General features: G+C 37.4%; 1 protein-coding gene and 1 non-coding gene across 2 annotated transcripts; both read right to left on the bottom strand.

Moving 5' to 3' along the window:
- Window positions 1-439: 439 nt before the first annotated feature.
- Window positions 440-25,534, bottom strand: LOC131552671 (kynurenine 3-monooxygenase). Its single transcript, XM_058796597.1, has 15 exons — window positions 25,279-25,534; window positions 23,821-23,890; window positions 23,451-23,548; window positions 21,951-22,040; window positions 20,290-20,338; window positions 18,795-18,882; window positions 18,164-18,329; window positions 18,000-18,071; window positions 17,191-17,312; window positions 15,702-15,849; window positions 3,577-3,634; window positions 3,171-3,253; window positions 2,503-2,604; window positions 2,354-2,413; window positions 440-1,430 (listed from the first exon to the last, which is right to left on the bottom strand). The coding sequence occupies exons 1-15, from the start codon at window positions 25,354-25,356 to the stop codon at window positions 1,290-1,292; spliced, it is 1,425 nt and encodes a 474-aa protein (XP_058652580.1). The 5' UTR covers window positions 25,357-25,534; the 3' UTR covers window positions 440-1,289.
- A 436-nt stretch (window positions 25,535-25,970) lies between these two features.
- trnah-gug (transfer RNA histidin (anticodon GUG)) lies at window positions 25,971-26,042 on the bottom strand. Its single transcript has one exon. It is a non-coding gene; the product is annotated as a tRNA-His (tRNA).
- Between the last annotated feature and the right edge of the window lie 906 nt (window positions 26,043-26,948).

The following is a 26,948-nucleotide window of genomic DNA, read 5'->3' on the forward strand; positions in this document are numbered from 1 at the left end:
AAAAATAAAATTAAAATTCCCAGTTTTTTTATGACCATGTAAACCTTAAATATAAAAATCAGGTACTGAATAATGACTAAAAACATAAGCTGAAAAGCAGTCGTTGCATCAAAACATTAAAGAAATAGTTTGTGTTTATAATTTTATGAAAGGGATTTATAATACAAAAAAGACATACTGACTTATGTTCAAAAATGGCAATTGAATGACCGACTGCCTGTTTGAGTGGGCAGCAGAGAGCATCTGTTATCTTATTCATGGATTACGCCTTGCGGAGGATTTGTGGGTTAAATGTGAACGAGGATTAATGTGAGTTTTTACATGACAGTGAAAGACCATCAGGAGGACTTAACATTTCTCCCACCCTAAAACTAGAGTATGACAATGTTTTTCTTGCACTAAAAGTGAGACAGACCCACAAAGCAGAAGAGTTCAAGCATTCAGTGAACAAACGATTTTATTCAGTCACATTTAACTTATTTTGAATCTACAAGAACAGACAGTGATCAGCTTGACTTTTTTTAAATAATTAAAAACAAAGAAATGATATCTATGTGCTTAGAGATCACAACACTCACACAGATGTAATCTGCATGATATATAAAGTAAAAGCAAAACCGAATTCAAACTAAAACAGAATTATACACCCATTACAACAATTTCAAGGTCATGGTGACTTATTAAAAGGAATGTTCTGGATTCAATACATGTTAAAGGAATGCAAGACAGTTGATAATCACAGAAAATATTGAGTAATCTCCATTTAAAATGGAAGTACACGGGACCAGGAATTAAACATTAAAATGTATAAATGTTTAAGAGAAGTATTCCCACTTCAAAAAATACAATATAGACAACTTTTAGAACTCAAACACTGAATGTTTCACAGAATAATTCATGCAAGTCAGTACTCCTGTTGCTCAAGTAGAGCATGGTGCTTCCCAGGGAATGCTTGAGCTGATCAAACCTACACTTTGAATGCATTGTAAATCACTTTGCATTAAAGCATCTATTGATGAGAAGATAAGTGCTTTAACAATCGTACCAGCTACATTTTTGCTTTAAACCATCTGGAAAGCTGGCCCATTGTACCCCCATTTTAAGTGCACTACATTGCCAAACTACTCAAAATGATTTTCTGTGGAAATCAAAATCATAATACAAAATGCAGAGCTTAACTTGTATTGAACAAGATTTAAATTCTGGTCCAGTACAGAAAGATCTTTTGGGAGTTCTTCCTCTGACATGAAAAGGCTACTGAACATCAACACAGTTCCCTGTGCATTAGATTAGAGGCGCTTTAAGGCAAGTATACGGGTCCACAGGTGCTCTGCAGAGATTCTGGGGAGTTTGTGAGAGTATCTGATCAAGACATACATCCCTCCTGCAGCAGATACAGCTCCACACAGCCACAGAAATTGAGTGATCACCTGCAAAAGAACAGCAAGACGATTAGTTATCTTACTATTCTATGAAAAAGTTAAAGAACTTTTTAAATCCAACTTTTAAGTCAACCATGCAGTCTAATAGGGGGGGGGGGGGGGGAGTTTCATTCGAAAGTTGTTGTTTTTTGACAGTAAAGATACATTGATACAAAAAATCTATTGCAAATAAATGCTGCTCTTTTGAACTTTCTATTTATTAAATAATCCCGAAAATGTATCATGGTTCCCACAAAAAAAAAATGAAACAGCTTAATAATTAATAATAAGAAGAAATGTTTCTTGATCCTTCAGAAATCATTGATTTGCTGCTCATGTAACACTTAAGACTGAAGTAATTAATGCAGAAAATTCAGCTGTGCATCAAATAAATAAATTACTATTTTAAAATATATTAAAATTGAAAAGGCTTAATAATAATAATAATAATATTTCACAATATTACTGTTTTTACAGACTTTTTTAATCAAAAAAATGCAGCCTTTGTGAGCAAAACAGTCCAAATCAGATATTCAGAATCACAAATTACTTGTGTTTCATGCACAAAAGAATAGTCAAATCTAGTTCACTGCATTGTGGAATACAGTATGCCGCTAAAGCATACATTTCAGTGCTGGAAACACACTTTGATTAGATCCTGAAGTGTAGCATGACATTTTGGAGTTTATAAATCAATAAAAAAAACACTCTAAAAACACAATGAAACTTATTTTTCTACCATCAGTCTATAATGTGTTATTATGAACATAACACTAATGGATCTTCACTTGAAATAATGTTTTGTTGATAGCTCAGAATGGAAAAGCCGTTTTAAAACACTTAAGCCTCACAAGTTTCCTGAATTTACACTGACACTGGTCATTTGTCAGCCAAACGTTTGTCACTTTCAAACACACAGGATTTGTCTTCACCTTATTTTGCCAATGCCAGCGCTTCACCGCTTCATGGTACCGTATTCTAGTGAATGTGACCTAAGAGGCAAGTAATCCGACATACAAATTAGAGAACTAAACACCAACATAAAAAAACAAGATGATACAGAACACAGAAAGGCTCTTACCATTGTGTAAAGTGGGACGATTGTTTTTGGCATGACGAAGTGAAGGAAATTATCCAGGTATTTTCGGAACAGGAAATATCTGGAATTGACGTGTGCTCTCATCTGCGACACAGATCACATCATGAGCCAAGCTAACAGCAGCATTTAACGCTCTAGCGCTTGGTCTGGCCTAAACCTCTTGAAAACAAATGCGTGTGCCTGTATCTTCACCCAGCCATCAGTAATGAGGTTGAGCTGTGTCACTGTGGCCTGTATGTCACATGCGATCAGCTGGTCAGACTCATTACTGCTGCTGTGTCAGTGTGTATTTGTTCTGTAATGTATGTGTGTGTGTGTGTGTGTATACTACTTAATGAACAGAAAAACCCATGATCTTGATGTCGCTAGCGCTAAGAGATTCTATCCTCTATTCATTTATCTTTCAATGTATTATCATCCATCCATCAGGATTCATCTTTATAATTTATACATTCTCATTCCCATTCAAAGAAACAAAAGCCATCTGCTCTCTAATCGTTCTCGCGGTACTTTGATATCATGCACCGATCGGTATGCGCAGCGCCTCTTCAAGTCAAACACAACTATTGTCAAATGAATGAAATGAAGTCATGTGACAGCACCTGTTGTTCAGATACAGTATTGCAGCAGATATTGAGTTGATGGCCTACCTCTACATAGTTGTACATGGCCAGGTCAGCTATGGCGTGATCGTCAGGTACACGGACTCTGGTGTATTCTTCAAGCACAGCAGCTGCAGGCAAATCATATAAAAAAATATTCATTTAATTTGTGAATAAATATTTGGCATCTCTTAGATCTCTCTTAGATTTTATTAAACAGTACTGCTAATTACTGATGTTACTCTGGGATGAAATGTTCCAAACAAGTACATGATTGGTTGATTTATTTATTTATTTAAAATGATAAGTTTTATTGTGTTTATTATATAAATAATAATAGGATTAAAATAAATTTATTTTCAATTAAAAAAATTTTATCATTAGATTTTAATTAATAAATTCCTTTCATCTCAGAAATACTGTGAACTTGAATTTTCTTGTGTTTCTGTCTTACCAAGGTTTTCAGTCAACTGGTCCATAATCTCATCAAAAACTAAACAATCTTCAAAGCCCTGTGAATCAAAATAAAAAAAATGACATTTATTGGTTATTAATGTTCTTCCACTTGTGCTGAACATTTCAATCTGCAAGACATTAATATCTACATTTACAAACATTTTTAAAGTAAGATCCATATGAAGGTTATTATAGTTCTTATATATATATATATATATATATATATATATAATGAGTTTATTTGCTTAAAAACAGATAACTCAGTTTTTTTTTTATTTCAAAAATCATGTTATCATGTTTTATTGTGTTTCATTGTGTTAGTTAGCTGTATTTTTTATCTAATCAAAATAACCCAACTGCAGTTTGATTGAGATTAATTAGAATGCACAATGAAAAAACACGATTTTTGAAAATGATTAAAAACTGAGTTATCTGTTTTTGCAAATGAAATCTTCATATACAGTGGGTACGGAAACTATTCAGACCCCCTTAAATTTTTCACTCTTTGTTATATTGCAGCCATTTGCTAAAATCATTTAAGTTCATTTTTTTTCCTCATTAATGTACACACAGCACCCCATATTGACAGAAAAACACAGAATTGTTGACATTTTTGCAGATTTATTAAAAAAGAAAAACTGAAATATCACATGGTCCTAAGTATTCAGACCCTTTGCTGTGACACTCATATATTTAACTCGGGTGCTGTCCATTTCTTCTGATCATCCTTGAGATGGTTCTACACCTTCATTTGAGTCCAGCTGTGTTTGATTATACTGATTGGACTTGATTAGGAAAGCCACACACCTGTCTATATAAGACCTTACAGCTCACAGTGCATGTCAGAGCAAATGAGAATCATGAGGTCAAAGGAACTGCCTGAAGAGCTCAGAGACAGAATTGTGGCAAGGCACAGATCTGGCCAAGGTTACAAAAAAATGTCTGCTGCACTTAAGGTTCCTAAGAGCACAGTGGCCTCCATAATCCTTAAATGGAAGACGTTTGGGACGACCACAACCCTTCCTAGAGCTGGCCGTCCGGCCAAACTGAGCTATCGGAGGAGAATAGCCTTGGTGAGAGAGGTAAAGAAGAACCCAAAGATCACTGTGGCTGAGCTCCAGAGATGCAGTCGGGAGATGGGAGAAAGTTGTAGAAAGTCAACCATCACTGCAGCCCTCCACCAGTCGGGGCTTTATGGCAGAGTGGCCCGACGGAAGCCTCTCCTCAGTGCAAGACACATGAAAGCCCGCATGGAGTTTGCTAAAAAACACCTGAATAAGATTCTCTGGTCTGATGAGACCAAGATAGAACTTTTTGGCCTTAATTCTAAGCGGTATGTGTGGAGAAAACCAGGCACTGCTCATCACCTGTCCAATACAGTCCCAACAGTGAAGCATGGTGGTGGCAGCATCATGCTGTGGGGGTGTTTTTCAGCTGCAGGGACAGGACGACTGGTTGCAATCGAGGGAAAGATGAATGCGGCCAAGTACAGGGATATCCTGGACAAAAACCTTCTCCAGAGTGCTCAGGACCTCAGACTGGGCGAAGGTTTACCTTCCAACAAGACAATGACCCTAAGCACACAGCTAAAATAACGAAGGAGTGGCTTCACAACAACTCCGTGACTGTTCTTGAATGGCCCAGCCAGAGCCCTGACTTAAACCCAATTGAGCATCTCTGGAGAGACCTAAAAATGGCTGTCCACCAACGTTTACCATCCAACCTGACAGAACTGGAGAGGATCTGCAAGGAGGAATGGCAGAGGATCCCCAAATCCAGGTGTGAAAAACTTGTTGCATCTTTCCCAAAAAGACTCATGGCTGTATTAGATCAAAGGGTGCTTCTACTAAATACTGAGCAAAGGGTCTGAATACTTAGGACCATGTGATATTTCAGTTTTTCTTTTTTAATAAATCTGCAAAAATGTCAACAATTCTGTGTTTTTCTGTCAATATGGGGTGCTGTGTGTACATTAATGAGGAAAAAAAATGAACTTAAATGATTTTAGCAAATGGCTGCAATATAAAAAAAGAGTGAACAATTTAAGGGGTCTGAATACTTTCCACCCATTGTATGTATATGTGACCCTGGACCACCAAACCCGTCTTAAGTCGCTGGGGTATATTTGTAGCAATAGCCAACAATACATCATATGGGCCTGTAAGGGAGCCAGTGGTGTGTCAACTGCCGAAAAAGGGGTCCAAGGATGTTCTAAAGAGCATACACCACTGTTCCAAATGCACCGGCGGATGGAGGTGTAAAAATAAGGTGACGTGACAAAGGAGTCAAAAAAAAAGATTCAGAGTGTTTATTCCCAGGAGTGCAAAAATGAAGGTTTCCTTCTAGTGCAAAACAGAGAGAATGTATGCATGTATGCATGCATGTATGTTCACAGTCCCGTGTCAAAGTAAGAGTCCTTTTCATTATAACAGTCTCTAGTCACAGAGCCTCACTGTGACATTTCCCTCTCCCTCTCCAGACACTGCCTGTGGTGTCCTCGAGAGAAAGTCTGCTGTGCAATTTTGTGACCCTGACCTATAAAGTACCTCAAAGTCAAATGGCTGCATGGCCAGAAACCACCTAGTAATGCGAGCATTTGTGTCTCTCATGCGGCCTAACCAGGCCAAAGCTCGGTGGTCAGTTTCCAACCGAAATTTTCGCCCAAGCAAATAATACCTTAAAGAGTCCAGGGCCCACTTAACTGCAAGGCACTTTTTTCAACAGTGGAATAGTTGACCTCCCTAGGCAGGAGCTTCCTACTAATGTACACAACTGGCTTGAGTTGACCTTGTTCCTCTTGAAGCAGAACCGCACCAATACCATGTTGTGAGGCATCAGTCTGCACTGTAAACATTTTTTCAAAATCAGGACTTTGTAGGACTGGTTCCTGACATAATGCACCCTTTAAGTCATTAAAGGCTTTTTCACAGTCCTCAGTCCATACTAGCTTGTTGGGCTGGGTCTTTTTGTCAAGTCTGTTGGAACAGAATTTGGAACAAATTTCCTGTACCAACCAACAAGTCCAAGAAAAGCTCTACACCTTCATTTGAGTCCAGCTGTGTTTGATTATACTGATTGGACTTGATTAGGAAAGCCACACACCTGTCTATATAAGACCTTACAGCTCACAGTGCATGTCAGAGCAAATGAGAATCATGAGGTCAAAGGAACTGCCTGAAGAGCTCAGAGACAGAATTGTGGCAAGGCACAGATCTGGCCAAGGTTACAAAAATGTCTGCTGCACTTAAGGTTCCTAAGAGCACAGTGGCCTCCATAATCCTTAAATGGAAGGCGTTTGGGACGACCACAACCCTTCCTAGAGCTGGCCGTCCGGCCAAACTGAGCTATCGGAGGAGAATAGCCTTGGTGAGAGAGGTAAAGAAGAACCCAAAGATCACTGTGGCTGAGCTCCAGAGATGCAGTCGGAGATGGGAGAAAGTTGTAGAAAGTCAACCATCACTGCAGCCCTCCACCAGTCGGGGCTTTATGGCAGAGTGGCCCGACGGAAGCCTCTCCTCAGTGCAAGACACATGAAAGCCCGCATGGAGTTTGCTAAAAAACACCTGAATAAGATTCTCTGGTCTGATGAGACCAAGATAGAACTTTGGCCTTAATTCTAAGCGGTATGTGTGGAGAAAACCAGGCACTGCTCATCACCTGTCCAATACAGTCCCAACAGTGAAGCATGGTGGTGGCAGCATCATGCTGTGGGGGTGTTTTTCAGCTGCAGGGACAGGACGACTGGTTGCAATCGAGGGAAAGATGAATGCGGCCAAGTACAGGGATATCCTGGACAAAACCTTCTCCAGAGTGCTCAGGACCTCAGACTGGGCGAAGGTTTACCTTCCAACAAGACAATGACCCTAAGCACACAGCTAAAATAACGAAGGAGTGGCTTCACAACAACTCCGTGACTGTTCTTGAATGGCCCAGCCAGAGCCCTGACTTAAACCCAATTGAGCATCTCTGGAGAGACCTAAAATGGCTGTCCACCAACGTTTACCATCCAACCTGACAGAACTGGAGAGGATCTGCAAGGAGGAATGGCAGAGGATCCCCAAATCCAGGTGTGAAAAACTTGTTGCATCTTTCCCAAAAAGACTCATGGCTGTATTAGATCAAAGGGTGCTTCTACTAAATACTGAGCAAAGGGTCTGAATACTTAGGACCATGTGATATTTCAGTTTTCTTTTTAATAAATCTGCAAAAATGTCAACAATTCTGTGTTTTCTGTCAATATGGGGTGCTGTGTGTACATTAATGAGGAAAAAAAATGAACTTAAATGATTTTAGCAAATGGCTGCAATATAAAAAGAGTGAACAATTTAAGGGGTCTGAATACTTTCCACCCATTGTATGTATATGTGACCCTGGACCACCAAACCCGTCTTAAGTCGCTGGGGTATATTTGTAGCAATAGCCAACAATACATCATATGGGCCTGTAAGGGAGCCAGTGGTGTGTCAACTGCCGAAAAAGGGGTCCAAGGATGTTCTAAAGAGCATACACCACTGTTCCAAATGCACCGGCGGATGGAGGTGTAAAAATAAGGTGACGTGACAAAGGAGTCAAAAAAAGATTCAGAGTGTTTATTCCCAGGAGTGCAAAAATGAAGGTTTCCTTCTAGTGCAAAACAGAGAGAATGTATGCATGTATGCATGCATGTATGTTCACAGTCCCGTGTCAAAGTAAGAGTCCTTTTCATTATAACAGTCTCTAGTCACAGAGCCTCACTGTGACATTTCCCTCTCCCTCTCCAGACACTGCCTGTGGTGTCCTCGAGAGAAAGTCTGCTGTGCAATTTTGTGACCCTGACCTATAAAGTACCTCAAAGTCAAATGGCTGCATGGCCAGAAACCACCTAGTAATGCGAGCATTTGTGTCTCTCATGCGGCCTAACCAGGCCAAAGCTCGGTGGTCAGTTTCCAACCGAAATTTTCGCCCAAGCAAATAATACCTTAAAGAGTCCAGGGCCCACTTAACTGCAAGGCACTTTTTTTCAACAGTGGAATAGTTGACCTCCCTAGGCAGGAGCTTCCTACTAATGTACACAACTGGCTTGAGTTGACCTTGTTCCTCTTGAAGCAGAACCGCACCAATACCATGTTGTGAGGCATCAGTCTGCACTGTAAACATTTTTTCAAAATCAGGACTTTGTAGGACTGGTTCCTGACATAATGCACCCTTTAAGTCATTAAAGGCTTATTCACAGTCCTCAGTCCATACTAGCTTGTTGGGCTGGGTCTTTTTTGTCAAGTCTGTTGGAACAGAATTTGGAACAAATTTCCTGTACCAACCAACAAGTCCAAGAAAAGCTCTAACCTGTTTCTTTGTCTCAGGCCGCCCTGCTGCTTTAATGGCCTCCACCTTCCCCACCTGAGGTCGGATCACACCGTGACCCAGCACAAAACCCAGGTATTGGGTTTCTGGTTTGGCAAGGGCACATTTATCTGGGCGGATGGTTAGTCCTGCAGCCTTAATGCGAGTCAGCACCTCCTTAAGGTGCTCCAGATGCTCTCCCCAGCTTTGGCTAAAGATTATAATGTCATCAAGGTAAGCTGCTGCGTAGTCCCCTGTACCCCGGAGGACTTGATCCATCATCCTTTGAAATGTGGCCGCAGCCCCATGTAGCCCAAAAGGAAGGACTCGGAACTGGAAGTGGCCAAAAGGGGTTCTGAAGGCAGTAAACTCCTTACATGCTGGATTCAGCGGCACCTGCCAGTATCCCTTGCAGAGATCCAACGTGCTCAGGTAATTCGCTCTTCCAAGTCTCTCCACCAGTTCATCCACCCGTGGCATTGGATAAGGATCAAATCCTAAACAAGTCTAAACAGAACCGCAGGGTACCATCTTTCTTCGGCACCAGCACTATGGGACTGCTCCACTCGCTTGATGATGGCTCGATTACCCCCAGTTGTTTCATGGTCTGCAATTCCTGTTTTATAACAGATAGAAGTTTCTCTGGCACACGATACACTGACTGCCGGACAGGTTTGGGATCCTTGAGGATGATAGCATGGTCAACTAAATCGGTCCTTCCAGGGGTGTCCATGAACAGCTGATCGGGTATACATTCTTGGAGCTGATGTCTTTGTTCTTCACTCAAGTGCTGAAAATTGAATTCACTGTCACTGCGACAGGTCGGTAAATATTGTTCTTCCACTTCCTCTTCACACTCGACTGCTCTTACCAGCATAGCCATGTCACTGCTCTCTTCAGTTATGCCAGGAAAATGCTGTGGATGCCATTTTTTCAGCATATTCACATGAAATGTTTGCAGAGGAAGATTTCGTGAGGGGATTTCAATCTGAAAGGTCACTGGACCTACCTTACTCTTTATCTGGTACGGGCCTTGCCACTTCGCCAACAGCTTATTTTCCGATGTTGGAAGCAATAACAGAACTTCATCCCCAGGTTCAAAGCTTCGTGATCTAGCGGTTTTGTCGTACCAATGTTTCTGCTGTACTTGGGACCTTACCAGGTTTTCCCGTGCCAAGGTAGTGCTCTGTTGTAGTTTCTCTCATTTTTAGCACATACGTGAGGATGTTCTTTGTCTTTGGGCTGTCTGTAGCCTCCCAGCTCTCTCTCAGGACATCTAGAGGACCTCTCACCTGGTGGGCGTATAGCAATTCAAACGGCGAGAATCCTGTTGAAGCCTGGGGTACTTCCCGGTAGGCGAACAGGAGGTATGGCAGCCATTTATCCCAGTCTTTGCCTGAGTCTGAAACAAACTTCTTTAACATATTCTTTAGAGTCTGATTGAACCTTTCAACAAGACCATCAGTCTGAGGGTGATATGGGGTTGTTCTCACTCTTAATGCCCAAAAGCTGATAAACTTGATGCAGTGTCCGACTCATAAAGTTAGTGCCTTGATCTGATAAAACCTCTTTTGGTATGCCAACTTGGGAAAAGAATTTTAACAAGGCTGAAGCTATCTGCTTAGCAGTAACATCTCTCAATGGGTATGCTTCAGGGTATCTTGTGGCATAATCTGAAATTACTAGAATAAACCGGTTTCCTGCCTGACTCCTCTCAAGTGGACCAATAACATCCACCCTATTCTCTCAAAAGGTACATCAATTACAGGCAAAGGGACTAGTGGGGCATATGCAGGAGTCCGACCAGTAGTGAGCTGGCATTCAGGACATGTCTGGCAGTATTCTTTAATGTCTGTGTACATTCTGGGCCAGTAAAATCTTCTAGAGACTCTCAGACATGTCTTCGCAAACCCCAAATGACCAGACCATGGAATGGAATGACCTAACTGCAGTACCTCACTTCTTTGTGCTTTAGGTACAACAAGCTGAAGATCTCCCCCCTTAGTCTGCTTATACAAGAGTCCACATTTCAACACAAAAGGCTCATCATGTAAAATATCAGCGTCCTCCTGCTGCTTAACCTGATCAAAGCATGCAGCTAAAGTAAGGTCTTCCCTCTGTAACTGAGCTAGATCATTTGGAATCACAAAATCTGATTCACACAACTCCGGTTCAGCCACCTCCTCCTTAGCCTGTTCTGCAGTGTCCAACATGTCTGCTACCCAACCTCTACGCTGACATAACCTGTTGTCTTCTGTCGGATCCGACTCAACCTCAATATCAGCAGAACAAAAAGGCAAGATTTGCAAGGCATTATCTACCTCTGGATCGAGTGTTGTCTGCACTGCCTGCTTTGACTGCGCCCTTGTCACTACCCCACACCACTCTATGTCTTGCAGTAACTCAGCCAACATCGGCATATCTGTGCCAAGTAGGATGGGATAGGGAAGAGTCTCAGCAATTCCCACCTTCATTAGATATGACTGATTCAAGACTTCAATATACACCTCTGCAGTAGGCAAAGGAGTGTTGTCACCATGCACACAGCAAACAGTAACAGTGTCAGTGTCACTCCAGTCTTGTCTGGGCACATACCTGCTCTGCACTAGCGTATATGTACATCCAGTGTCCACCAAGGCTAAAACTGGTTTACCATTTAACAAGACAGACCTAACTGGTTGTGAATTGCATTTCATGGGGGATGACTCAACTGAACGGGGAACATAACAAAGGCTTGCTGTTTTAGGTTTCTTCAGGGGGCAAAGAGGTCTAGTATGGCCTGCCTGACCACAATGAAAACAGATAACATCTTCCTTGGCTACACTCTGAGAAGTTCCATAAGGAGTAATTGCTTTACTCTGTGTGAGTTTAAGAACTCTAACCTGAGAGTTTGTACAGCCCCCAGACCCCTCAAACTTACCTCTGGCCACTGGGAGGATTCCTGCATAGCGGAAATTTCCTGCTCCTTTACGAGCTGTAATATATGCCTCGGCCAACCTGGCAGCCTCAGCAGCAGTTGTTGGATCATGCTCCTTGACCCAAGTCCTCACGTCTGGGTACAAGACACGTAAAAACTGCTCTAGTACGATGGCCTCCATAATATCCCCTTTAGAGCTGCTTGGGTAGCGGACCCACTTACAAAACAAGTCTTTCAGTCGGGTGTAAAGCTCTTGTGGTGACTCGTCAGCAGGGGTATTCAGGTTACGGAATCTCAGCCTATAAGTCTCTACATTGATCTCATACTTTTTCAGTATTGCTGTCTTTACAAAATCATAATCTTGTGTGTGTGACGGGTCCATTGCAACAAATGCAGATCTGGCCTTACCAGTAAGCAATGGTATGAGGTGGATGGCCCAGTCTTCTTTAGGCCACTGGTACACCTCTGCCAGCCTCTCAAACGTCATCAAATAGTGCTCAATGTCATCAGAATCCTCAAGTCTCGCTAGATGCGGCTCCCGGTCTATGACCTTTGGTGCTGGTTTGTCGGACACTGCTCCTAGACGGATACGTTCCATGTCAAGTTGCATCTGCGTGACGTGGTGACTGAGCACTTTAAAATGTTGTTCTCGCCGGACTGTCTCCTCTCTTGTCGATCATCTCGATCCTTCTGATACTCCATAAAGGACTTGAACATCTGAGCCAGAGCCGTAACAGCAGTATCAGCTCCAGCCCCAGACCCCTCAAACTTACCTCTGGCCACTGGGAGGATTCCTGCATAGCGGAAATTTCCTGCTCCTTTACGAGCTGTAATATATGCCTCGGCCAACCTGGCAGCCTCAGCAGCAGTTGTTGGATCATGCTCCTTGACCCAAGTCCTCACGTCTGGGTACAAGACACGTAAAACTGCTCTAGTACGATGGCCTCCATAATATCCCCTTTAGAGCTGCTTGGGTAGCGGACCCACTTACAAAACAAGTCTTTCAGTCGGGTGTAAAGCTCTTGTGGTGACTCGTCAGCAGGGGTATTCAGGTTACGGAATCTCAGCCTATAAGTCTCTACATTGATCTCATACTTTTTCAGTATTGCTGTCTTTACAAAATCATAATCTTGTGTGTGTGACGGGTCCATTGCAACAAATGCAGATCTGGCCTTACCAGTAAGCAATGGTATGAGGTGGATGGCCCAGTCTTCTTTAGGCCACTGGTACACCTCTGCCAGCCTCTCAAACGTCATCAAATAGTGCTCAATGTCATCAGAATCCTCAAGTCTCGCTAGATGCGGCTCCCGGTCTATGACCTTTGGTGCTGGTTTGTCGGACACTGCTCCTAGACGGATACGTTCCATGTCAAGTTGCATCTGCGTGACGTGGTGACTGAGCACTTTAAAATGTTGTTCTCGTCGGACTGTCTCCCTCTCTTGTCGATCATCTCGATCCTTCTGATACTCCATAAAGGACTTGAACATCTGAGCCAGAGCCGTAACAGCAGTATCAGCTCCAGCCCCAGGAATCATCGTAGGCGGCACTCTTTCATCTGGGTCCCCCTCACTTTCACTCTGGTCCACATCTGGTCCAGTGTTCTCATCAGGCTGACTCCTTGTCTTTGGTGGCATTATAAAAAAAATGTCTACGTCACCTAATCGGTACAAAAAACTTCTGACACCAACTGTAAGGGAGCCAGTGGTGTGTCAACTGCCGAAAAAAGGGGTCCAAGGATGTTCTAAAGAGCATACACCACTGTTCCAAATGCCCCGGCGGATGGAGGTGTAAAAATAAGGTGACGTGACAAAGGAGTCAAAAAAAGATTCAGAGTGTTTATTCCCAGGAGTGCAAAAATGAAGGTTTCCTTCTAGTGCGCCCAATATATTTACAATGAAAATTCAAAAACATAAAAACAAACTGATCAACCAACCATTTGGCTATGTCAAACGAATTGACCCAAAAGACAGCGATTCCAAAATCAACTCCCCACTCACTCTACGAGTGCCTTAACAAATCTGAGAGGCCATCTTAAAAAGACAAAGCCCCTCCTACTTGGACTAAACCATTTGGTAATTAAAAGGTAATAAAGAAAAATTTAAGAAAACAAATAAATTTACTTTAACAATAACAAAGAGGTAAATTGTTATAATGACAAAAACCACAGAAATTTGGAACAAAACAAACTCAATTAATTATTACTGCTTAATAATGCTCAACCCAGAATTAAGCAGACCACCAACATCCCCCTTCCTACATGAGTACAATGAAACATACCATCTATTGGCGGGAATTGGATCTTCAAAATGGTGAGCATTTACTGTGACAGGGTTTGCTTGTTTGACATGGGAAACTGTTCCAATACGTAAGTACTATTGTTTATAATATGTAAGGTAACACTTTACAATAAGGTTCATTAGTTAAACATTAGTTAATGTATTAACTAACATGAACTAACCATGAGCAATACATTTGTTACTGTATTTACTAATCTTCACTAACGTTAGTTAATAAAAATACAGATGTTCATTGTTAGTTCATGTTAGTTCACAGTGCATTACCTAATGTTAACAAGATTTTAATAATGTATTAGTAAATGTTGAAATTAACATTAACAAACATTAATAAACGCTGAATAAGTGCAGTTCATTATTAGTTCATGTTAACTCATGTAGTTAACTAATGAACCTTATTGTAAAGTGTTACCATGTAATTTGTTATACAGAAACAATAAACATTTAAGATGATCACCGGTCTCGCTTTACTTCTTAACACAACACAATACATAAATCAACATAAAAGTTATGAATCATTAAATGTCAAACTTAGAAAGAAATTACATAAGGACAGGAACAACATTACATAACACACGATCAATGACCAACATATCTGTGTTAACTGGTGTTTAATTTGCGCAAAACAGAGAGTATGCATGTATGCATGTATGTTCACAGTCCCGTGTCAAAGTAAGAGTCCTTTTCATTATAACAGTCTCTAGTCACAGAGCCTCACTGTGACCGGGCCAAAATGATCAATTTTTCTTTTATGCCAAAAATCATTAGGATATTAAGTAAAGATCATGTTCCATGAAGATATTTTGTAAATTTCGGTAACACTTTACAATAAGGTGTCATTTATTAACATTAGTTAATGTATTAACTAACATAAACAATGAACAATGCATTTATTACATTATTTATTAATCTTTGTTAATGTTAGTTAATGAAAATACAGTTGTTCATCGATAGTTCATGTTAGTTCACAGTGCATTAACTAATGTTAACAAACACAACTTGTGATTTTAATAATGCATTAGTAAATGCTGAAATTAACTAAGATTAATAAATGCTGTAGAAGTATTGTTCATTCTTAGTTCATGTTTACTAATGTTGTTAACTAATGTTAACTAATGAACCTTATTGTAAAGTGTTACCTAAATTTCCTTCTGTAAATATATCAAAACTTAATTTTTGATTAGTAATATGCAATGCTAAGGACTTCATTTGGACAACCTTAGAGGCGATTTTCTCAATATTTAGATTTTTTGCACCCTTGCATTCCAGATTTTCAAATAGTTATGACTGGTTTTGTGGTCGAGGGTCACATATATAATTTCAGACATATTTTAATTACAGAAAATGATTATGAATAATTTTAAATATCAATAAAATATAGCAATAAAAACTTGTTCTGGTCAAGCCTTTATTCAGTACAAAGATGTTTACATGCTCCAGAGCTATTGGAATATTTCTGTATACTGTTAATCAAATCAAATTTCTGGTGTTCAGGTTATGTTTACATCATTGGGAGCAATTACAGCTGGAGACATATTGAAAAAAAACTGAAGCGGGTTGGTGAGTATGAATATCCTCACCACCCCCACTTACTGCATTCATGCCTTGACCATAGAAAGGAACCACAGCGTGGGCCGCATCTCCCATAAGAACACACTTATCAAACAGATGATACGGGGAGCACTTCACCGAGACCATGGCCTGAGCCGGCAGCCGGAAGAAATCCTGTTTGAGAGCCTCACTGTGAAAACACAGAGACACAAACACACTCAGCCGATAACGTGCATGCATATATAACACTGTCACATCTGTCTGTAGCACAATGACTCACTGCTTAATTATGTTAATTATGGCATTTAATGTAGGACAATCTCATTCAAAGCCTTCTGCTAGTTTGAATAAAAACCTACATTTTTAGAGTTACTATCTGAACAGTTACACTGACTAGTAACTCAATTATCTAAAATCCTGCAACTGAATATTCTGTTTTAAGGTCAATGTTAAATGTTTCAACTGATCCTCAATGTGTTTATATGTTGTTTCAAATTTGTTTGACTTTTTTCCATTCTGTGGAACACAAAAGGAGAGTATTGGTCACCATTTACTTTGGATTTTATTTTATTGGGATGCAATAAAGCAAATGTGACTGGGACTTTTATTATGCCTAATATCTCCTTTTTGTTTCAAAGAAGAAAGAAACATGATTTGAGTAAATAGTGACAATTTTTATTTTTTTTCCCTGGGTGAAATATACTTTGTTTATACATCTAGTGTTAATTTTTTTTTTTTTTTTAAATATTAAATGAAAAATATATATATATATTTTAAAATAATATCATCATACTCTACCATTCCTACTCCAACCATAATTGAAAGAAATTAAATTCAGCAAAGATGCATTAATTTCATCAAAAATAAAGGCATTTATAATGTTACAAAATATAAGCAGCGCAACTGTTTTCAACGCTGATAATAAGAAATGTTTCTTGAGCAGCAAATCAGCATATTAAAATGATTTCTGAAGGATCACGTGACACTGAAGACTGGAGTAACGATGCTAAAAATTTTGCCTGGCCATCACAGGAATAAATTACATTTTAAAATATAATCGAATATAAAAATGTTATTTTGAATCAATAAAAATAATAATTCACAATATTACAGTTCCTACTGTATTTTTAATCAAATAAATGCAGCCTTTCTGAGCATAAGAGATTGTTTTAATCAAACTTTTGAATAGCAGTGTATTGCAAAATCACATATTTCTGTTCTCATATATGTGCACGTAGACTACTGAATCATTTTTACAACCAAATTTAAATCTTGAGCAAAATTCTTGAATGCTGAACCTCACAATGAGCTGTTTGAAACTCATTTATAGTTCTGTGAGGTCTGAAATGACTCACTGTCCTCACCCCATCATCCCACTACTGTATCTCCTCATCACCTGCAGCATTCTTATCAAAAAACCTGCATGCTGGGCTGTGTGTTGGTTAGACTGCAATTTTACACCTGCCTAAGATGTACTTGAATCATGAAGCAGAAAGACTGATAAGAGAGTGAGAGAATAAGCTGTACTCACACTCCTATCAGAGGTACAGAATCAGGAAAGTATTTCTGAAAGAAACTGATGACCTCGTCACCAAACCGGATCTTCTTGAATTCTTCAAAGGGCATGAAGAGTGTGCATGTGAATGTCCTATCCTTAAGAAATGAAAATCAAAAGATTAAGATCAAAATCAAATTTGGAAATTTGAGAAATTGCTATTCATAAAATAACTTTAATACATTATAAAATATTCGGTAACACTTTACAATAAGGTTCATTAGTTAAACATTAGTTAATGTATTAACTAACATGAACTAACCATGAGCAATACATTTGTTACTGTATTTACTAATCTTCGCTAACGTTAGTTAATAAAATTACAGATGTTCATTGTTAGTTCATGTTAGCTCACAATGCATTAACTAATGTTAACAAGATTTTAATAATGTATTAGTAAATGTTGAAATTAACATTAACAAAGATTAATAAATGCTGTATAAGTGCAGTTTATTATTAGTTAATGTTAACTAATGTAGTTAACTAATGAACCTTATTGTAAAGTGTTACCAAATATTCTTTAATGTTTAATAATAATAATGACAATAAAAGACTAATGAGTGGATAATCACAAAATACTACTACTACTACTAATAAACACTAGATAATAGATGTTTTCAAAAAAACAAAAATATTCTTTACGGTTTTTAATCATAGTAATAATAATGAAAACACTAGATAAAAGATAATCACAAAAAAGTTAATAAACAGTAAAATAATAAAATATATATTTGATTAAAAATAACAATACATCAGTTAAAGCCAAAGAAAATACATGACCTTACCAAGTTGGGCAAGGCAATCATCATGAAAGTGTTCCTGGGCCAAATGTGCAAGTAATTGGGCTCCATTGCAAACTTAGAGGACACAGAGAGAACGAGATGTGAGCAGACAAAATCAGGGCAGATGTGTAATGAAGACTGCCTGATAACATTGCTGTGACCCTTACATCTCCGTCTTTAGGAGGCATGGTGAGCTCCATGTACCCGTGAGGAATATACGTCTGGCTGTAATTGAAACGACTTTGCCGTAGGTACTGCTTCCTGATGGCAGAAAAAGCTCCATCACAGCCTACGATCAGATCAGCGTGGATCTCCGTCTTCTGGCCATCAGGTCTGTTCAAAGACAAAATCTCATTTGCCTCTCTACTGAAATATAAGCTAATTCACACTGAATATACAAATACTCAAGTAAATTTACTGGTGATCACATGACCCTCCCGGGCAGCCAAACCAGATCTCAGTGATTGAAGTTACATTTAAAAAAGCTTATAGTTATAGTAGTCTTATTTTATTATCATTGATATTGCTTTTTATTAGTTTTTATTCATTAGTTTTAGGTGATTTCATTTGAATTATATAGGTACTTAAAGTTAAACTAAACAAAAATGAGAACTTCAAGTAACGAAACTGTCATTTTATAGTTTTAGTTTACAGTAATAACTCCAGTTTATAATGACAGAATCTTCATTTTTGGGTGACTATTGCTTTACATGGCACCCCAAGGTATTTTAAACAATATCATGGTATTATTCACTTCCCAAAATGGAGACAGAAAGACAGAATGTAATTGCTGTTTACCCAGTGAAGGTCATTGTTCCCGTTTTTGGACTCCAGTCCTGCAGCTTGTGATTAAAGTTCAGTGTAGTGTTTGGATACCTATCTGCCGCTGCAAGAAAAAAAATTCCATTCTGTATGTTTATTCAGTTAATAAAAGGAATAAGATTCAAACAGGATTAAATGTACAAAGACTTTGACCGCATCCCAATTCACATAATTACTGTACTGTGATACTTCATATGTAATTGAAATGCGTTTCTTGTTACTAAACTCATTACTACTTAAATTTACTAACTTTTAATCATCATGAAATGGTATTCACAAGTTCATTAATAAAAAAAATTTAAAAAGGCATTCAAAAGTGTAGGAGTTAAGTTTTTCTAAAGGAAATTAATACTTTTATGGCCTGTTCGCACCAGGAACGATAACGATAAAGATATAGTTCTAAAAAGAGTCCACACCACGCTGTAAAAAAAAAAAAAAGTTGAGCCAACTTAAAATTTTAAGGCAACCAGCTTCAGCAGATTTTTGAGTTTTCTCAACTTGTCGTTTTACGTTTATACAACAAAAATTTGAGAATCTCCCACAAAAATAAGTTGAGCAAACTCAAAAATATGCTGAAGCTGGTTGCCTTAAAATTTTAAGTTGGCTCAACTTTTCTTTTTTCTTTTTTACAGTGCACAACTATAACGATAAAGGCACAGAGAAACAATATCATTGGAATCACTTTCAAAACTATTTTTCTCCAGCTGATGAATGATTAAAAAAACATTTTTAAAAATTGACAGCCAATCAGAATCAATCCTGCTGTAACGAGCTGGAGAATTTAAAGCGGCAGATGAGTGTGCACGCTAATATCATTATCTTTATAGTTATCGTTCTTTTTGTGAAAGGGCCTTTATTCAGCAAGGAGACACTGAATTGATCAAAAGTGAAAGCAAAGACAAAAAATGTACATTTCAAATAAATGCTGTTCTTTTGAACTTAATATTCATCAAAGAATCCAGAAGAAATATGCATCATGGTTTCCACTGAAATATTAAGCAGCACAACTGCTTTCAGCTTTGCCATCACAGGAATAAATTTCATTTTTAAATATATTCAAATAGAAAACAATTCTTTTTAATTGTAATATTTTCACAATATTACAGTTTTGCAGATCAAATAAATGCGGCCTTGGTGAACATAAGAGACTTCTCCAAAAACATTTAAACTTTTTCACAAAACTTTTCAATGGTAGTATATTTCAAATTTCAACTGGATAATCAAAAAAGGGACTTGATTGTATACATTAGTAACTGATTAGATCCCAAAAAGTGGGCAAATGAAGAGAGGACTTGAAACAAAAATATTTGAGACCATTTGGGATCGATATGCAAACAGGGACATAGGGTTTTTATCTTCAAAAGAACCCAAGAAGTCATTTAAAAAAAATGAAGGTACATAAGGTACCATATACATAGCGTATAAAGTGGCACATCTTTTTTGAAATGGCGTTGGTTAAATGAACTGTTACCTGTTAACAGCTCCTTGTTGAGGTTAGCTCTGTCCACAGAGAGGATGTACTACAAGAGAAAGAACAGCCAGGTTAGAGTCAGTCAGAACGTTAATCTCTATTATGCATGTTCTGGATTATCTGGGATATTTTAAGTCTGAAATGATGGATTTATGACAGCCATGGAGTTCAGTCACCTGAAAGGCACTATAATCTACAGCTTAGATGTCACAACTGTTTAAAAGCACCTTGACACACATTGTTTGTCGCAGTGAGTGTGTTTTGTGAGGGGATTACATAGAAGTAGTCATAAGCTAATGGTTTAAAAGCAGTTCTGTTTCAGTCCATCTGCTGATTTCCAATAAACATAATCCCCACAAACCTCATGAGGAACAAAATGAACACACAAACTGGGCCAGAGAACCCTGAGCTTTTCATCTCAACTCTTTTCAAAGCATATTTAGGGCCTTTTTGTCGCAAAGACAACATGAAACAGTGTCTCACAACCCATTCCCAGGCTGTGATATATTTCTGAGTGAAGCAGGATATTTAGTCGTGTTAATCAGTGGTTCTCAACTGGTTTTGCTTCACGAGCAATATTTAATATTGGACATTTAAAAAAAAAATTGTTTTGTAAAACAGTGAAAAATAAAATGACATATACAGGCTCAAAATATGTACATGTATTAATATGCAAAAATACTTAAATGATATTTCTCCTACTTTTTTATTAGTTTCTTTATTCATAAATTTCAATGATATTATGACCTACACAGACCCAAAAATGCGAATGTATTAATATGTAAAATGATACAAATTATATATTGCTTTTTTAAATTAGTTTTTGTTCATAAATTATAATGATAGTATGATGACCTACACAGACCTAAAAATGCAAATGTATTAATATGCAAAATTATTTAAATTATATACCTCTTTTTTAATTAGTTTTTGTTCATAAATATCAATAATATTCTGATGATATACAGGCTCAAAAAAACTAATTTATTAATATGAAAAATTATTCAAATTATATACCACTCAATATTTTGTTCTTTTTTTCATAAATTTCAATGATATTCTAATGACCTACACAGACCCTAAAATACACATTTATTAATATGTAAAATTATACAAATGATATGCCTATAACTTTTTTTATTAGTTTATCAATAATAATAATAATAATTATTGTTATTATTATTTTGTTCATAACAACCTGTCCATGTTCATTTACATTCAGATTTCTGTCAAACTACTGTGGCCATATTTATTCCACATTTATAATAATTAGAATTGTATAGACGTGACAGGAAACTAAATGTGCTGATTTCTAATCAAAAGAAAGAAAAATGGCTATGCCAAAGTCCTAACTGCCACTATTACGTGCGCATTATGATTGTAATGATTAACAAACTGGTTTGAAGGGAGATGGTTGTATTGATTCTGCTGGGGTCACTGGTCACGTATCAGCAAACAGACTCCAAGCATGAATGTATGTCTGATGTAAATGTTCTCAACTAGTGGGTTAATAACCCTGTAACTGTGCAATAACTTTACAGCAACCTGTCATGTGACTGAGCATTTCTAAACTGCTGAGGTAAGGATCTAGAGGATAGCAGTTTAAAGTTATTACATTTGTGTGAATATGAATGTGTAGATCTGAAAATAGTTACTGTTACCTGTCCCTTCCTGCCGTAGGGTATTGGAGAGCGTTTTCCATTCAGATTATGGATCATACGGGCATGCATTGGAATGCCTTTAGAGACTATCTACAAAAAAAAAAGCACATATGATAATATATATGCATCAGTAATTTTCTCTTATACTCACTAAGGCTGCATTTATTTGATCAAAAATACAGTAAAAACAGCAATACTGTGAAATATTATTTGATTGTTCTATTGTAATATATTAATTAAATGTAATTTATTCCAGTGAAACAAAGATGAATTTTCAGCATCATTCCTCCAGTCTTCAGTTTCACGTGATCCTTCAGAAATCATGATTTGCTGCTCAAGAACCATTTCTCTTTTTTTTTTTAAGGATCCTTTCATCATATAGATATTTCAAAAGAACAGCATTTATTTGAAATATACATTTTGTAAAGGTCTTTACCCTCACTTCGAATTAATTCAGAACATCTTTGCTGAATAAAAGATAGAATAAAATTCTATTTTATTTATATATATATATATATATATATATATATATATAACAGTATATATTATACAAGTCATTGAAGCACAATACTTGGAACTAAAGCCAGAGAGCAATGAATAAATTGTAAAAGTGTAGTTGAAGCCCCTTACTGAAGCACTAAACATAACCCTAAAATCTAATTTGGGAATGATCTGGGTTGATGGAAATGTTGTTGCAAGACCAACAAAGGATGTTGATCCAGGCAGATGTCCTATTTGGGTAAATCATGTTACGTATTTTAAATACAAGAGCTCACAACAGCTCCATCCATCCACCTTTTGCCTCTAAAGCTTCAGACTGTCTGTCACACTCTGTCAGATATGAAAAATCGTGTTAACTCAGGGTTGAGTTCATACAGTATTCCTGATCTGGCATTCCTGGCTCTGTCAAGCTGAAAAATCTAAAAAAAAAACAAGTCACAGAGACACAGGAGTCTGTGTGCTTACCATATAAGACTCAATACTTCCTGACTCTAAGTTTGACTGTGTATGTATTGAATGTATGTAACATCTGACCTAGTTTCACATGGTCAGACTTCCCCGTAGTACCTTCAACACTTCCCTCTGTGGAAAAGCCCGAGACTAGCTCAGACGTCACCGAATTCATTAGGTGTTACGGAAAATACTGTACTACTGGTTGCCAAGGTGTTTATTAAAAAGCAACTGCATGCTAATATTGCTCCTAAAAGCATCAATCGTGATAGAAATATGCAAAATAATATACCCAGCTCCAGGAGAATTGTCTCTTTAATAAGTGTACTATACTGTAGGCCACTGCATGATCAAAGCATCTGCTAATGGCTACTTACTACTTAATCAAAACAGTGTGCTATGCATTATTAATGAAAGTGCCTAGTGTCTAAGAAAATGTTGAATATGATGGCTTTAACAACTATGAACTATAAAGAGGACACAAATGTATGTAAAATCAGAATACATGCACCCTACAACCACTTAACACAGGTAAATGACTAAACCCACCTTATCCTCCATTCCCACATGTTTCAAGGCCTGGCGCCCCCTATGTGACAGGGCCAAGTTGATGCTTCGACCTTTCACGACTTTTGCCTGCCGAATATCTAATAGAAAATAAATGTAAAAGTTAAAAATTAAGAGGTTAGGAATGCATTTGAAGTTAGAAAGATATTTGAAACTCCATATCTGTGCAAAATGAATCTGTGGTGGTCTATAATGGTCTAAAATCCTTCCACAAGATTATAAGTGAGCTTAAAGATTTTGAAGTGTGCAGTATGAATAATCAAAACTGGAGTGAGATAACTGAGATGCAGAATGACAGCCTTAAAATAATGTCTTGATTAATGCTAGTGTGAGAGATAGCGCATGTCTTCACCTTCTCGAGATTCATAGACTGCAACGTCAAATCCTCGTTTGGCAAGGAAGCAGGCGTTCAGTGATCCAACCTAAATTGACAGGGATAGAATAAGAAATAGATTATTTATGACAAACTGATTCCGTGTTTTTGGATATGTAACATATTAGTACAATGTACAATGGTAATTATTTACTATAATATGATATTAACTGTACTATACATTTTTGTATAAGAGTGTTAAAAATGTTTTATTAGAGCATCTGAAAAGCTTGCAATGACCTAAATTTTCCTTATAAACTTATGCTTAACTACAAAGCATATTAAGGAAAGAGGAATTAAAGAGATAATGTAGAACTGAAGACTTTTGGATGATTTTACTTTATTTTATTTAAAATAGCTATATAAAAGGGTACTGCTGAACATTCTCAGGGCTTTACATAGACACTGGCTGACCAACACAGGTCTAAACAAACAACCCCGCTGAAAAAAACAGTAGAACCCTGCCCAAAACACAATAGAAAATGTAATGGTTTTAATGGTTATAATGGGGATTGTATTGGTTTTAATGGAAACTGTAATGGTGTCTACTGGTATGTGATGGATTCTATTGGTGGGATGTTAAATCCTATTGGAAAAATGCCCAAAACACACTACAAAAAGGAATTTTGTAATGGTTTTACTGGAAAAAAGCTAATGGTTTAAAATGGTATTTTAATGGAAACTATTAGAATTTCTGTGATGGTTTCTATTGGGCTTCTATTTTTTTTTTTTTTAGCAGGGAATATATTATTTACAGACAGTATTCTTATGCTTTGTGCCCAGTGCAGTGTTATTGATCAGATTTTATTATCAATCTTTTTTCATGTCAGAAGATCAAACCATTAAAGAAGGAAACATTTACCTTAAAGTTGGTTTATGCAACTATAAACTCATAAAGACACTTGATGAAAACATAAACACACCCATAACTCACTGGATTCACTCATATTATATTCTAAGCGAATTATATTCTCATACCTTTAATTTTATGTATTTAATTTATATAATTCTTGTCAGATTACACTCGCATAAATAACTATAAAGTGCTTAGATTAAAATTCAATAAAGTCCGATTTTTATTTCATTTCAGTCGTCAACACATCTGTAAAAGATCATTTACAGAGTTTCATAACCACTTCGTCAATCATTAACATTTTCCAGGTGCAAGTTCTAGTAGAATTAATCTCTGTACTATTACTGTGATTAACAAAGGTTGCATCTTAAAATAACTGTCCATTTGTTTTTTGTTTTTATAGGAAACATAACCAGAGAAACATAACACACCTGAGTCAGACAGACAAGCAATACAACTTTTCTTTCATTTTAATTTTCTGTGATTATTCAAATATTTTAATGACTTGATAGATAGAGACACTGATATTGAGTGAGAGAATTCTAAGATATGTAATCAAGTCATAAAGATGAAGTGATTCTCACCAAACCGCCTCCCACCACCGCGATCACTTTCCTCTGACTGCTGCTGGATTCATGTGTGTTTGCAGAAACAGTGTCCATGCTTAACAATCCTAAAGTGTTAAAAGAGTTAAAGGTGTCTGCTGAAGTCAGTGCCTGACTGCGTTTCTAAGAGTTTTAAAGTAGGGTTTTGTGGTTATGAAGGAGGAGCAACATAAAGTCAAACATCGACCAGCCGGTGTTTATCAGACCTTCAGTCAGTCGGTGATCAAACCCAAACCAAACTACACACATTCACTCAAAAATACACATTCTCTCAAGGCATACATTAGTATAATAGACCAAAAAAAAAACAAAATTAATTAATTAATTAATCATCATGCTTTCATTATATTTCATTATAGTTGGTAATACACCCCAAACCACAATTGTAACTTTGGAAAATACTCAGCACATATCAAGGACGCGTGTATGATTCATATTTTTAACAATTGTAATATCACCACCTAGTGGAAGTGATCAAAATTACATGGCTTCGTGTGCGACGTCAAAACGACGCTGACGCATCCACAACGTGACTACGTCGACGTTCATACGGGTCGGTTTTATTAATCGGTCGTGGCTATTTGAGAGTCATTCTGTAACCGTTTTAATTTGGCTGTGTAATTACTCAGAATCTGTAATAATGAATTCTGGAAATTACTGCACAAAAAAACTGCCGTGACCCGGATTCGAACCGGGGTTGCTGCGGCCACAACGCAGAGTACTAACCACTATACGATCACGGCGAGCCACCTACAGGACGAGCGCAAGGCGGAAAATTCACAGCTATGATTCTTAAACCATGCACATAGGTGGCGTTTTACTATTTCTCTTCAAACAAAAAGGCTTTAACGGGTTTTTCTGATGGAACAGCTGTTGTAGCAATTTATTTTCAAGTTGTAAACAAGAAATCTGTGCATAAAATCACCACAAATTCAGCCCTGCTTCTTTATTCTGGCTCTGCTAATCTCCCAAACAGCTGACATGACCTCTGTGACATGTTTCTGTGCTTATTTGTCATGGTGAAATTGTTGTAGAGTATTAAATACTGCTTATTTTTAATCCAGAATCTGTTTAAGAACAAATCAAGCTCCCAGCTCCTAACTGCATCTTTAGATCTTGCAGAACATTTTGTTCAATTGTTTGTCATGTAGCCTACTTGAAAACAAAACATGTTGTTAAAGCCAAAAATAACAAGCAGATGCAATTAATATTCAGTGCATTTTGTCTGTCAGGGATAGTAATTCAATAACCACCCTTTTGTACACTTATTTTTATTCTTATATGATTATTTTTATATTTTATATTATTTTGCTTTTTGTATATATATTTAAAGATTTTTATATATTTTATAATTTTTTTTATATTATTTTCCCTGCCACTTTTTATTTTATTTTATATTTTTTTCTTGTTCTTTTTTTCTGTTATCTTATTTTTTTGTATGCATAATTGTATAATGTTGTACATCATAATCTGTACTGAACAAAGTCTGTGTGCTTTCTCTAACTCCGTACATTTTCCAGATGCACCAAAATAACACAAATAGAAACCTGAAAACTATCTTTAACTGATCTTTTGTTTTAAGAGCAGTTTTTGCATATAGTGATGTTCTTGTTCTTGTCTGAGGTCGTTGTTGTCTAGTTGACATTAAG

Source organism: Onychostoma macrolepis, chromosome 13 (genome assembly GCF_012432095.1).
Source record: "Onychostoma macrolepis isolate SWU-2019 chromosome 13, ASM1243209v1, whole genome shotgun sequence".
NCBI lineage: Eukaryota > Metazoa > Chordata > Actinopteri > Cypriniformes > Cyprinidae > Onychostoma > Onychostoma macrolepis.

What these genes read in the sequence shown, in the direction of transcription:
- LOC131552671 (XM_058796597.1), bottom strand. Translation starts at nt 25,356, where the DNA reads ATGGACACTGTTTCTGCAAACACACATGAATCCAGCAGCAGTCAGAGG. An exon ending in TGATTGCCTTGCCCAACTTG is followed by an intron (nt 17,313 to 17,999) that starts GTAAGGTCATGT and finishes TCATTTCTTAAG; the next exon opens with GATAGGACATTCACATGCAC. An exon ending in TCGTCCCACTTTACACAATG is followed by an intron (nt 2,414 to 2,502) that starts GTAAGAGCCTTT and finishes CTTGCCTCTTAG; the next exon opens with GTCACATTCACTAGAATACG.